This window comes from Sinohyriopsis cumingii, chromosome 17 (genome assembly GCF_028554795.1).
Source record: "Sinohyriopsis cumingii isolate HCF-2022 chromosome 17, ASM2855479v2, whole genome shotgun sequence".
Taxonomy (NCBI): Eukaryota; Metazoa; Mollusca; class Bivalvia; order Unionida; family Unionidae; genus Sinohyriopsis; species Sinohyriopsis cumingii.
Window position 1 is genome coordinate 12,327,934 of NC_142977.1, and position 15,008 is coordinate 12,342,941.

General features: G+C 34.2%; 2 protein-coding genes across 2 annotated transcripts in view; both read left to right on the top strand.

Annotated features, from left to right (window-relative positions):
* Positions 1-6,550, top strand: part of LOC149777760 (L-xylulose reductase-like) — a 35,709-nt gene extending 29,159 nt beyond the window's left edge. Inside the window, exons 6-8 of the mRNA XM_089940441.1 lie at positions 4,077-4,236; positions 4,701-4,708; positions 5,407-6,550. Of these exons, the coding sequence (XP_089796567.1) occupies positions 4,077-4,236; positions 4,701-4,708; positions 5,407-5,607 (369 nt within the window). The 3' untranslated portion in view covers positions 5,608-6,550. The remainder of the gene's footprint in view (positions 1-4,076; positions 4,237-4,700; positions 4,709-5,406) is intronic.
* Positions 6,551-11,941: 5,391 nt separating this feature from the next.
* LOC149777761 (L-xylulose reductase-like) overlaps positions 11,942-15,008 on the top strand; it is a 39,823-nt gene continuing 36,756 nt past the window's right edge. Inside the window, exon 1 of the mRNA XM_089940442.1 lies at positions 11,942-11,993. Within this exon, the coding sequence (XP_089796568.1) occupies positions 11,942-11,993 (52 nt within the window). The remainder of the gene's footprint in view (positions 11,994-15,008) is intronic.

Below are 15,008 nucleotides of genomic sequence, written 5' to 3' on the forward strand. Positions count from 1 at the left end.
TTCACTGTGTAAATTTCTCCAGTAGGACTGCAGCAACATCCGGAATAATGATATAACATTGCATAATACCATCATGCTCACATCATCCACAGTTGATTGCATCATTTTCTGATGCAATGCAATACTAATGCCATGCGGCTGCTGAAGTAAGTTGACGTCAGCAGTGTACTATACATGTGTAGGCCTATTATACTAATGCCAGGCGGCTGCTGAAGCTGACGTAAGCAGTGTACTATATAAAGCCCAATCAGATAGGTTCAGCATTTAAAATATTTTAGACGTTGTGCGAGACAGTTCAAGCTACTGTTACATAAAACTTATTATTTTATCCATTTACGTACAATAAAGAACAGTAATGCCTCGAAAGTGTGTTAATACCGCGGACAATTTTTGCTATATTTGTGGGGAAGTGACATTTGCCAACCAGAAGAAAAGTATCAATTCTCAAGTGAAGAAGGCATATCATCTTTACTTCGGATGCAAGGTTGGTGACCAAGACAAGCCTTGGGCTCCGCATATATGCTGTGCTACATGTACAACACAGCTTTCACAGTGGTTGAATTGCAAAAGGTCATCAATGCCGTTTGCAGTCCCAATGGTGTGGAGAGAGCCAAGCAACCACCTAAATGACTGTTACTTCTGCTTGGTTCCTCCTCTTTCCGGCGGAATAACGAAGCGAAAGAAGTCGAGAATAGTCTACCCAAACATTCCGTCTGCATTGAGACCAGTTCCACATGGTGAGGGACTTCCTATTCCAGAACCTCCAGCAGAATATTCTCTTGATTCATCTGACGAAGACAAAGGTGAGTCGACCTGTTCTTCTCCTGGTCCATCAGCATGCAGTGATCCAGATTTTCACTGTGGTGCATCATCAACCCCACACAGAATAACACAGGAAGAACTAAATGACCTGATTCGTGATTTGGACTTATCAAAGAACAAGGCAGAATTGCTAGGATCAAGACTTCAACAATGGAATCTTCTAGAAGAAGATGTCACAATTACTGCATATCGAAAGCGCCACCAGCAATTGGAGCCTTTCTTCAGAAAGGAAAGTAATCTGATATTCTGTTCCGATATTGAGGGCCTCATGAATGCTTTAAAAATCACTCATGACCCACAAGAATGGAGACTATTTGTGGACTCTTCGAAACTGAGTCTCAAGGCTGTGCTTTTGCACAATGGAAACATTCTTCCATCTATTCCAGTAGCGTATGCTGTCCACATGAAAGAGACATACGATAACTTAAGGCAGCTACTGAATTCCATTGAGTATAACAAGTACAGCTGGCACCTCTGTGGTGATTTGAAGGTAGTTGCCCTTTTAATGGGACTGCAGCAAGGATATACAAAATACATGTGTTTCTTATGCGAGTGGGATAGCCGAGCAAGGGAAATGCACTACATGAGGAAGGAATGGACTCACAGGCAGAATGTAGCCATTGGAGAGAAGAATATCCAACACCCAGCTCTGGTTGAGGCTCAGAAAATCTTGCTACCACCCCTTCACATCAAACTAGGTTTGATGAAGAACTTCGTGAAAGCCATTGACCGGACTTTGCCAGCATTCCGATACCTGCATGAAAAATTCCCTCGACTCAGCGAAGCAAAGATTAAAGAGGGAGTTTTTGTGGGTCCTCAGATTCGAGAGCTTTTCAAAGATGACCGGTTCAACAACTTGCTGGAAGGTGACGCGAAACAAGCATGGAATGCTTTTCGCCTAGTTTCTACAAACTTCCTCGGAAATGTTAGGGCAGAAAACTATAAGGAACTAGTAGAAGACATGTTGATGAAGTATAAGAAACTTGGCTGCAATATGTCTCTAAAGATTCACTTCCTTCATTCCCATTTGGATTTCTTTCCTAGCAACTGTGGTATTGTTAGTGATGAACACGGCGAACGTTTTCATCAAGATATCGCAACAATGGAACAAAGATACCAGGGAAAATGGTCCACTACAATGCTGGCTGACTACTGCTGGACACTCCTCAGAGATGCTCCCGAACAGCTGTACAAGAGACAGGCGAAGAAATCTAAGATGTAGTCAATGACTTGATTTTTTATAGGTAGGCTATTACAGTTGACCTTTTACTATTGGAATGCATTTCGTTATGTAAACATTAATTTCTTGCAGATTACAAAAAAACTAGAGCCAATTTTGCAATTTGACTGTCATATTCGTGTTCAGCACATAAAAATTGATAAGAATTGACTAATTTTATTTCAGTAACATGACTTTTGTAAAAATTTGTTGTCCAGTGATATCATCTGTATTAATATTATTATACGTAAGGTGTCAATCCAACTGATGTATTGCTGATTATCTCCATATTTTACCGTAAACACCCCTGCAAAAGAACATATCTGTTGGATATCAGAAAGTATAGTTTCTTGTCTCTATTTCCCGTCAACAAACTATGCCACTAAATCATTTCAGCTCTTTTTCTGGATCTACATATTGTATATCCCGAAATGGCTTGTTTGCATGTTTGATTCTTTAGGACGCAAAACACAAATAAGGCTATATCATTCCTAAGCAACTGAAGGAAGATGCCACGCCATGGAATACTGTGCTGGTCGCACGTCTGGCCCTCCAACCACTGAGCTGCATAGTAGAGACACGGCTAGAATCTTACATAAATCATTATTTCAAACTACTAGAATGTTTTGGTAATATCAGGCAACAGTATTAAGTACTATGACGATATTAGAGGAGATATTCTTTCTGTTAAGAACACAACGCTAGATCAGGTATATATTTTCAAGTTAGATTCAAAGAGCAGACAAACAACATATATATATATATATATATATATATATATATATATATATATATATATATATATATATATATATATATATATATATATATATAGATAGATAGATAAGCTTTAATGCTCAATATCTTTATCCTTTTAATAATAAGGACATTATTATTGTATATTGTTTGTCTGCTCTTATGTAATTTTCTAGCCGTGTCTCTACTATGCAGCTCATATATATATCCGATGGCTAAAGAAATCGCACTTAAAATGAGCAGAAATATGACATTTAAAATGATATGAGAGCATTGATTTCAAACAAACCTGGGAAGAGGAAAATATGTATACACAATAAAATTGGAATAGAAATCTGAATAAGCGGTGAGCAAAAACAGCAGTACAGTTCATCACTTTAACCATTAAAACCTGGAAACAACTTCGACCAGGAATTATATAAGTTACCATGTCTGACAGTGACCAAATTTCCAAATCAACTAAGCTTGTTTGAGGATAATTGATTTAAGCACTATGAAGTTATTTTGCAGCGTGGCAACTCATTTGATTCTAAAGATATAGACATGAATAAACTGGAGCACGCGATACGTTGGATATAAATTATTAGCAGAGACATGAAAAAAATGGAGGCGAAGATATATTTGATAACGAATAGTACAGAAATGAATAATATAGAAATGAATAGTATATAAATGAATAGTACAGAATTGAATAGTATAGAAATGAATAGTACAGAAATGAATAGTACAGAAATGAATAGTATAGAAATGAATAGCACAGAAATGAATAGTATAGAAATGAATAGTACAGAATTGAATAGTATAGAAATGAATAGTATAGAAATGAATAGTATATAAATGAATAGTACAGAAATGAATACTATGTAAATGAATAGTATAGAAATGAATAGTACAGAAATGAATAGATTGTAGTAGGTATTTTCCAGAATGCAAAGTGAAAATGTAAAACTAACTACACGGTATTGCGAATTATATCACAAAACATTCAAGAATTTGAAATACAAGTCCTAACTAATGAAGTTCTTAGTAGACGTTAGTGTTATTCCAAAAGAAATTCAACGCTGAATGTGTTGATGTGCCTGTGTTGGCATGTAACGTGGATATGAGCCAACAGTCTATTTTTGAATCTCAGTAATATAATCCAAGGTTTCCTGGCTAATCTTCACTGTACTACCCATTTAATTTAAGAGAGAGAGAGAGAGAGAGAGAGAAAGAGAGAGAGAGAGAGACAGAGACAGAGAATGTTCACGAACCCAATTAACCTTTCTTTGTTATTTAGATCCGCGTCAATTCTGTCCACCCCCATTTGGTTCCATCGACAGAAATGGGGAGTTCCACAGTCGCTACTCTTCCTCTTGGGGCACTGGACTATTTTCTTTCCCGGATTCCAATGAACAAATTCCCAGGCAAGTATGATTTTCGGAGAATATACGATAAAGGTTGTATGACACAAGAAAAACCAAACAACATTTGCAATAACGACAACCCTTAGAATAGGAATGAAGGGACGTCTACTTGTAAATGCTTTTAGAACGTCACAATGGCTATATGTTTTAATATATATATATATATATATATATATATATATATATATATATATATATATATATATATATATATATATATATATATATATCACAATCTTATTTTATTGCTAACAAAACTTGTAAGTGTACTTTTATTTTGCATGCATGTGATCTTGTTACCATAAATAATTAAATAATCAGTTAAGAATAAAAATAAATGTATCCCAGTCTTTAGTCTTTAATAAGTAACAGTGTGTGGTTAGGTTATTTATGTCAATTTGCAAATCGTAGTATTATGCAACAAAAGTTTTAATTTGAAAAGATATTAGACGTTAATTGAAATGGCTTTTGTTTGTTATTTGCTTTCTTATTTTCAGGAGCCAGTGTAATTAATACACTTTAAAACTTCAAGTCCTCAAAATCTCATACACCGCTGTTTTAATCAAGTTCTGTCATTCTTTTGCATGTTTATCGTTTCAGAAATGAGTTGAATGTAAATAATCCAGATTTATAAAACTTCGTTACTTTTTTTAATAGGAAAACAACATAATTACTATGGGAGACCTTGGGAATTTTTTGAGGCTTGAACTTACTGGTGTCTACTTATTGTATAAGAATATAAACTTAAAACGTGAAAATTTCAATAAGTAGAAAAAGGAAAACGTGAATATATTTGTAATATTTTTAATGCTCTTATACCTACATACCTAGTTATTTACAAACCTAACACATTTGTTGATGACTGCATTCGCGATGTAATGAAAAGGACAATCATATATAAAATGCATTTAAACATTTTGTTAGTACTTTTAGACTTTCCTTCAGCTGTTTGTGTATGGGACATTCGATATGAGTATTTTGTGGAGTTTTCGATTGTTTCATATCTTTTTGAATATATATTTCAGCATAATTGCACATACATGTGCAGGCTTTCATATATATATATATATATATATATATATATATATATATATATATATATATATATATATATATATATATATATATATATATATATAATAATAATAATAATAAACATGAAAAGCGTGGAGACGTTACACTATAGAATGATATCCCTGAGAGAGAGAGAGAGAGATCGAGAGAGATCGCATGCAAGACGTATGTATTAATGGAGGCATCTATGCATTATCAGTCACGCAATGTACCTTCTTTCGTTTAGATGTAGAGGATGTTGTCAACGCAGTTGTGTTCCTTTTAAGTGACAAAGCTTCCAATCTTAATGGCATTGCATTACCGATAGAGGGAGGCTTCGAAGCAAACTGAAAGAACACAGAACAAAGCCAGAAGAAATTGAGCCTTCAAGTAATAATAATGCATTCTTTACTAGACATTTAACCAGACCAAAGCCAGAAGAAATTGAGCAAAACAGTAACACTGCATTGTAGAGTTGAATCTGGACCAGACCAAAGCCAGAAAGGATCGAGCCAATGCTATTTCTACTGCATTTTAGAGTAAAACTGAACAGGACCAAAGCCGTAGGAAATTAACGAAATACTATTATTGTGCTGCATAGTAGAAATGGAAGCAGACCAATGACAGTAACAACGAGTCAAATAATAATAAAACTGCATCATAGAGTAGTTGTTAGGGACTAACGCTTTAAGACTGTTTAGGTTTGATAACACTTACGCAAATTTACAGTGAACAAGCAACGTCTGTTGCAATTAAAGTATCTATACAGGAATTAAATAGATACTGACGTACTGACTGACGTTCAATGGTTTTTGGCCTATTTCAAAATCCACAAAATTGATATTCAATGGGAATAGTAGGTTTACATATGCACTGAATTGATGTTCATTGGCTATAGTCTGTTTCAGTATTCATTGAATTGACGTTTAAAGAATATTGTCTGTTACAACATTCACTGAATTGAAGTTTAGTCGATATAACTTGTTTTAAATTGCAATTGACAGTCATTTATGCAGATGGTATTAGCAGGTATTGAATGGTCCTGAGGCATCTAGATGTTCTTTAGCAGAAAAGTGATACAAAAAGATGTGTGGTGCTTGTTTATTCATTTTTGTTGACACGTGATTTTAGAATCCTTTCGCTATGTGGGTCCTTATCATTTATACGCCTTGGGAATGAATTTCAATGATAACACTAAAAATATATTTCTTTGTGCAAGAAAATTAACCTTAGCAGTTGATGTAAATTGTTTGTTGTATCTAAAGACTTATATCAATAAAATCTATTATACTTACATTGTTTAAATATGATATTTTGTATTTGCTTAACTTTAGTATATTTTATTACATGTGCCATTTACAAGCAAGTGTAATTTTCTTTTTTCACTAGTTATTAAATGATTTTTTTGGTTCGAAATCAGAGGAACGTTTGCAAAGACGCATTGTCGTTTAGCTGTTGACTGATGCTTAGAAAGGTTTTCAAAACCGATGGAAATGAGATTTCATTTATGTAAAACTGCTGCCGTTCATCCATCAATTTATCTTTCAGTCAGTCTATTCTTATAGTGGCAAATACTACATGCATGCATGCATGTTAACCCTCTGGTCATAAGATGGTTCCGATAGCTTTAGTACACGTATGCATGCATGTTAACCCTCTGGTCATAAGATGGTTCCGATAGTGTTAGTACATGTATGCATGCATGTTAACCCGCTTGTCACAAGATGGTTCCGATAGCTTTAGTACATGTATGCATGCATGTTAACCCTCTGGTCAAAAGATGGTTCCGATAGCTTTAGTACATGTATGCATGCATGTTAACCCGCTCGTCTAAAGATGGTTCCGATAGCTTTAGTAAAAATCTAATAGAGGATATGTCACAGGTGGGTAAATATGACCTGAAAAGTAACAGCGAGACAAAAACCCTCTCTAACCTAAAATACATTTGCGCCCTGAGAACAGATGTTAAAAATCCAGATGCTGCAAAATGTCACAAGAAATGTATCCCAAAGAACGTATCGAAAGAAATGTATCTCAATAAACATATTCAATAAATGTTCGGAGAAAAACAACGTGTCCAAAGAAACGATAATTGAATGAACTGCTTATTAACTACCATATTAGAGGAAATTAGACACGTACATTTAGGATTTTAAGCAAAAACTGATTTTGAGCGGTATTCCAGAAAGACTGTTTCGCACGGGTTCTTTGTTTACTAAATATATATTTGTAGACCCTTAAAATAAGATACCATGGGAAATGAATTTGAACATTCTATCAGTCGTGTAAGATTCCAGAAATCTCTGGTCATAGATTGTATAACACCAGTGTTACGTGTTTAGGCTCGAAGAAACAGTAACACAGAGAAAGTGAAGCTTTTTAAAATTTAACAAATAATTTATTTGCCTGGAAAAATTATGTAAAAATAAAAAAGAAGAAGAACTTACGGTTTCAAGAATCAAATCCAAAAATAATCTAAGAATAATCCTCGAATTAAATTGCAAAATTCCTAGTAATTACGAAATGGAAAGAGGGTCACGTGATCGTGTTTTGTCACAAACACCAAAATTGATCCTGACGAAAACCAATAATTTTAAAATAAAATAGAACTTGTTTACGAAGGTTGCAACAAATTCTGAAACAAGGTCAATATTTAGATCACCACCTGGTGTTTACGAAAGAATGATCCAGGTCAACTAATTTTCTGGAAAATATCATCTCCAGTGAATAAATTTACATTATAATAGCATATAATAATAGAATAAAAAAATTAAAACTGACAAACAATTCAATTAAAATAAATATCATTTAAATCAGATATATGTAACATTATAGCTGAGGCATGGATATTCCATTCACTGTCTTCTAAAGTATTCACGAAGGAATAAACGTACGAGCAACACGTAACACAAATTTTAGAAAACTCCAGGTGTATGTCTAATAGTATCAGAATAATTAAAAATGTGGAGGAACTGTTTTTCTCGGTTGAGAGATATAAAATTGATTATACACAACTCACAATTAAACATTGCGTTACATAAAGGCTAATAAGAGATCCCCTCGTTGTCTTGAAAGTACCTCCACATCGACCTCCTATGCAATATGCATTATTATAATACAGCACATAATTATTTTTTAAATGAACACGAAGCGTTTATATTAACGCTATCAAAATGATATTTTCCATAGTATCTTGCAATATATACTTTTGATGCATATAGTGACCAAAATTTATGAATACATGTTATGTTATTTTTACTATTCAAAATCGTTACTGAAAGGAGAGTCAGCCATATTTTATGTAATGCCACAACACATCACGGAAATATCAGTTGTACATGATACATTTCTAAATATAAAACAATTTTTTGTACACGATTCCCATCCCAACTTAAGAGAAGAGATATTCAAAATCAGGTAAAGTATTGTTATCCAGTTGTCTATAAACTAGAAGACTTGAATGGAGTGGATATTTAGTGAGCGTGCTTTACGAACAAGAATTATCTCAGCACGAAACACAACATAAAAAGGTTTAAGGAGTTTCAATAAAGCATGAACGAAACAAAGAAACAAACACCCCATCAGCTAATGAAATGGATGGGATATGATGAATCGTTTCTCAGTTAGAAACCAGCTGACAATTCTATGATAACATAAATGGTGGAAACAATACATATATTGCAGTATCGAGCAATACAAAAGCTCGTGGTTATTGCTTGTTTTAAAATAACGATTTTCTAGAATATGACAGATGGTAAAAACAATGAAATTGATGATGTTGGGAATTACTCATTCATAGTAAAACCAGAGTGGAAACATAAAATACTTCGCAAAAATCAGTTTAACAGCTAAATAGTACACATGGAAAATGTAACCTGATTAAAATCGGATCTCCACAGTCTTACGTGGAGGTCTGGTGGATACTAATAAGAGGCCATGTTCTGTTGACCTTGTGGTTCACCAATCAAATTACAACTTTCAAATGCTTGAAAGTGACACACATTTATCGGATCATAATTACTAACGATAACTCTTCCTAATAAGAATTAATTTGCAATACATTTCCTGATAGGGTAATAAAATAATTGGACTGGAAATTCCAAATACCACCAAAACATGTACGTTTATCGGTGTCTGTCAGATCTACATGTATGACTGTGTAGATCTGATTTTAAGCAGATTGTTTATGAAAGCGACTACAATGACCTAGCTGGGTCATAAAAGGTGAAAATGTTCAACCAGATGAAGTTAATTCAAACAACAATAGGCAATACAAAGTTAAAATCTTCAAGGATACCTTGAGATGTTCAAAATGATAAATATTGATGCAAATCGGATTGTCATTGATGCAATAATCATCACGTTTAAGTTACTTTCAAATTTAGAAGAAGGAATTTAAACAGTTTCGCGTGTGTGGTTATTCCAACAGCTGGCTGATATGTATCTGAAATATGTACTGGCATGGTTGTTCTACTAAACGTAAGTCGATATAGAACGGATGTCACAGGAATTGCTGGAAATCTTCAAAGAAAAACGGTTTGGTTAACAGGGTTCGAACATGATGAAGAATTCCTGGAACAAATTAATAGGAATACTTTTTGTTCCAGTAATCTTTTTTCATTCGTGTCTACACTTTCGTTTGCCGGTGATAATGTGCTTACGAGAATCCCTCCTTCGTACAGTCTTTTTGGCACTTACATACAACTAAAAAAGGGTATAATTATGAAACTGAATATACGCGTAAGAGATTAGAATGGCAAGTGGCAGATTTTATTTACAACGCGTCGGTTTCGCGTCTTTCTCTATTTGGTCATATTTGTGCTTTCTGCCACGGACATTGTGGACTTCTGGACTTTGCGACCAATTCTTGAGGAACATGACATTATAGGGAATATTTGTTTAACAGAGGGATCCAGGTGGCAAGCGGGACTTCCCCATCCCCTCCTAAAATGATCCCGAAACAACCGACATGCATCCTACAATAAGTTTTCTTTACGGTGATATGGTTAAAATCCTGCCCTGCACACGCTTAAAATGCAAGAGCTTCTATGAATTCAAACCCACAGGCCTTTTGCTGACATGTTTTCCATGCTGCCATTCCCACTTTCCGGTAAAAGATATCACTGGATCCGACCCTGTTTAGATAGAAAAAAATACTGTCAATTCGATTTTGAATCGGCAATAGGGACTAGTTAAGACTTTATCAGTCCCAACTGCACAACTGCGACAATATTTTCTACAACTTATCTCACCTGAACAGGTAAGATAGGTACTTTAACCTGGATTAGTTCCCGTATTGATTACTTAAACCTGCATTAGTGATATAGTGATTTGAGCTTCAACAGTGATCATTTTACCTAGATTTACTACGATTCTCTTCCGACTGTTGGCTATGCTTCATCTCTACATGTTTCATTTTTCGATAAAATCGTGTGCATGTTTTGAACTTAACATTATAATATTGATATCGCTTTTATGAGTACCGATGCTTGCTTGACTAGAGGGATTCGAAAAACCTCCAGGTATTTAAACTAACGTGAATCGGTGACATCGATAATTAGCTGCGCGTCCTCTGCAAATATGTTGAGAGTGGATAAAGTAGCATTGTGCACACTTGAAAGCACTCAAGATAAAATCTTTTCGTAGCCATTTCCTTTCTTTATACGGATACATGTATATTGTTTCAAAAAATAAACAAACAAACAAAAAAGAAATGCATAAAATAGTTCTTACTGTAACTATTAAATTATACATATATGACAATATAATAAAATGTACCAGATTAATGTACGAGAATAAAAACATATGAATACACATTAAAATGCCAATACAATAGAGTATGAAAATATAAACATATGAATATATTTTTTAATGGAAATAGAAGAGTGCATTAAAATATAAACAGATAAATATATAGTAAAATTGAAATAGAACAGTGTTAGAAAATATAAACAGATGAATTAATAATAAAATGCAAATATAATAGTGTATGAAAATATTAACATATGAATATAGAGTAAATTGGAAATATAGAAGTATTTGTTAAATATAAACATATAACTTTGAAGTATTTGTTAAATATAAACATATAACTTTGAACTATAAGGCCAATAGAATAATGTTCCATTGCTACAAAACAACGTGTAGCAGAATGAAACATATACACAGTATATGCAATATGTGTTGGGGATGGTGGTAGGATAAACGTGTTTAATATATGTCTTAAAAATTTGAAGCATTACATGTGCAGCTAATTAAAGGCCATTGCTTATACACAACTCAGCACAGGTGGGCGGGATATTTCACTCTGACTGTGAAGAAATGGCTGCAGATTACAGTAAATACGATGATCACATGCAAGAAAATAACTACAACGCATTATATCAATACTGTATCAACGCCGTCATCTACAGTATAAAATTGTCTATTTTAGCACACATAGTTATTTTGCGCAGACAAATTGTCCATGAACATTTTTGAATGACTGTGTTTAGAGTTAATCATTCACAACGTTTCACTTATCGTATACTAAAGGTGATAGTTGGACGCACCAAGCTAACCTATTGTGAAGGAGAATAATAGAGATCACGTGACGGGGATGAGAATTCGTTTTTATCTCACCATACATTATCTCAGCAGAAACGAGTTTGTAGCTTCAAGCGTACGAACTGTCGAGGATACAGGAATGAATATTCGATTTGATGGCAAGAGGGCATTGGTGACTGGAGCCGGTAGAGGTATTTATATAATGACAAACGACATTGGTAATCAGGAACCGTAGAGGTATTTAAATTATCGGAGATGGGGACTTTATAAGCATTGATATGTTGGTCAGGAGGCATTTGTGAAAGAGAGCGGTTGAAGAATTAAATTGATGACTAGAAAGGCGAGCGGGTAGTAGAAGTATTAATGTGATGCCTGTTTTGTTTGGTTGTTTTTTTGTAGGGGCAAATTTCATGTTCCTTTTTCTACTTTGCAATACCACCCACATTTTACATTTAGTGCATATTCAGGACACGACTGCGACCGTATTTTTATAGTATATTTAGTTCAGCTCACGCTCTAGTGCACAATAGTAGTAAAGCTAATACAGGTCATGTTGAAGGTGATGAAGGTAATTTTTACAATTTGATTTACATACCTTTAAATGTCATTGATTCTTTCATTTTATTTGGATCCTCATACATCCATATTCATTTGGAAGGTCATTATTTACACGACATGAGAAGTACATACGGCAAAATAAATGTTAAGTTACGTGCACATTGTTGGGTGAGGTCAACCTAAAGGTGTGGTCCATTACAAACTGGTTTGAATGTCACGCGCCATTGATGCCACCTAAATAAATGTATTCTACCCTGTTATTTGATAGGCCCGACGGCATTTTTTCTTGACCAAGTTTTCTACATGGCTACCACTGTAAACTTCCAAAGCGATTAATAATTTTCGTTGAGATGTTGTTTGATGACATTTAAGGTGCAGACCATTCAACAATCAAATCACGATTTAGAGACTTTGGTAACACTATTTTCGTAATAAAGTTCTGATAAACATTTCATAGTAGTTAATTTAATCGGAATAAAATGTGCATACATGACCATATTGACATAAACAAAGGGCGCAAGGGACAGTGTTTATGTACAAATTTAACGCCACATCCACCTGCATATTAAAAACCACAAATTTATACCTGCATTTTCAGGTCAAAAGGTCATTTTTGACACCACAAGTGATGCTCACAGTGCAAATATAAGCCTTTTTCTTAGGTGATGATTCGGAAAAACATTCTGTACTAAATAGCTTGATGCATTCAAAAATAGTTGTCATCTGTTTTTGAGATATTCTACTTAGTTTAAACCTACATGTTTACTGCTGCGTGTGGCAAGCTCTTCTTCCGATCTGACTATTGGTATTTCACTGTCTATATACTGGATAGTGACTATGGGAGGTTACAATTTCAGGAAAAACACAAGTCAAAACTGCATAATATAAGAATGTATAAAATTCCAGTAAACTCAATAGGATTGTAGCTCTTTGAGAAAATATAACCTTTTGCCGCATACAATCATATCTTACATTTCAACTCCCATAAATAACACAAGTCAAAATTCCAGATTTGAAGCCTGAAAATTGGTAACGGCGCTTTTGAATTTTAAAAATAGTACGCAGGAATAATATACAAGTATATATTCGAACAACTGTGGCTGTTAACGTAGAAGCTCATGATTCCACGCACACACACACACACACACACACACACATAATTATCAAAGTCGAACATCTCAGAAGAAGAAATGTGTTTTGTGGAGAATCCTCATGTAAAGCCTACATGTCTACTGCTGCGTGTGGCTAGCTCTTTTTCCGATCTGACTATTGGTATTTCATTGAAAATATATTGGATAGTGACTATGGTAGGTTACAATATCAGGAAAAACACAAGTCCAAAACTGCATAATATAGGAACATATAAAATTCCAATAAACTCAACGGGGTTGTAGCTTTTTGAGAAAATATAATGTTTTGCCCCATACAATCATGTCTTACATTTCAACTTACATAAATAACACAAGTCAAAATTCCAGATTTGAAGCCTGAAAATTGGTAACGGCACTTTAGAATTTAAAAAATAGTACATAGGAATGATATACAAGTATATATTCGAACAACAGTGGCTAGTAATGTAGAAGCTCATGATTCCACACACACACACACACACACACACACACACACATAATTATCAAAGCCGAACATTTCAGAAAAAGAAATGTGTTCTGTAGAGAATCCTCGTGTAAAGCCTGAAGTAGTTTGATCAACAAGACGGAGAAAAAAGAAATAGAAGTCACTACAAATGGAACTAGACACGTCCAACCTATATGGAAAATGGGTTGAAGTAACTTGATTTGAGAGAACGAGGGACTCTGGATTATCAATTATCATGTTGGCACCATAATGTCTAGTCGATGCTTGCAGCGAAATTCAATGACAATGCTATTTTACATTAATTGATGGACGAATGGATATGCCTTCAATATAAGGGATGAAGTTATCATTGCTGGACGTTAACGTGGAGGTTGAAGGCATATATACTCACATCCTTTTGAGTTTCACTTTTAATTGTGTGCATGACTACCACCACGCAAGATAATGGAGATCTGATTTTAATCAGATTGCTGTTAACCAACTATTTGATTGCTTCACTCAACATTTTGTTTTGCTTGCACAAATGTTAGAATCCATACTGTGAACTTAACTTATATTGGCAGAAGTGTATTTTATGGTGATGGATTTTATCTTATGGTGATGGATTGTATGTATATATTTACCCTGATCAGATCTATACTTTACCTACGGTGCTTCCAAACAAGTGGTTTAGAAATCTGTTTACAAGACACATTTTTCATTGTGGTCCTGGAGAGAGGAAAGTGATGTTTTATATGAATATTTCCGGTGTTGCTGTCCGGGCCCATAATATAGATAATAATTTCAGTATCATAAAATTACCATCTAAAGGGAAGATAATGTTTGTCGCCAATATTAGTAGAACTCTGCTATCACAAATTCCTTGAAATCACCTAAATACAGTTTCACACAAATACTCCAATCATTAATTATTTTTTCATTTATAAAACTAGAGATAATAATAATAATAACAATAATAATAATAATAATAATAATAATAATAATAATCAACTGCAATGTGTGCATAGGTTGTTACCTGCAATTAAACATTTCCATTTACTACTTGGATAATG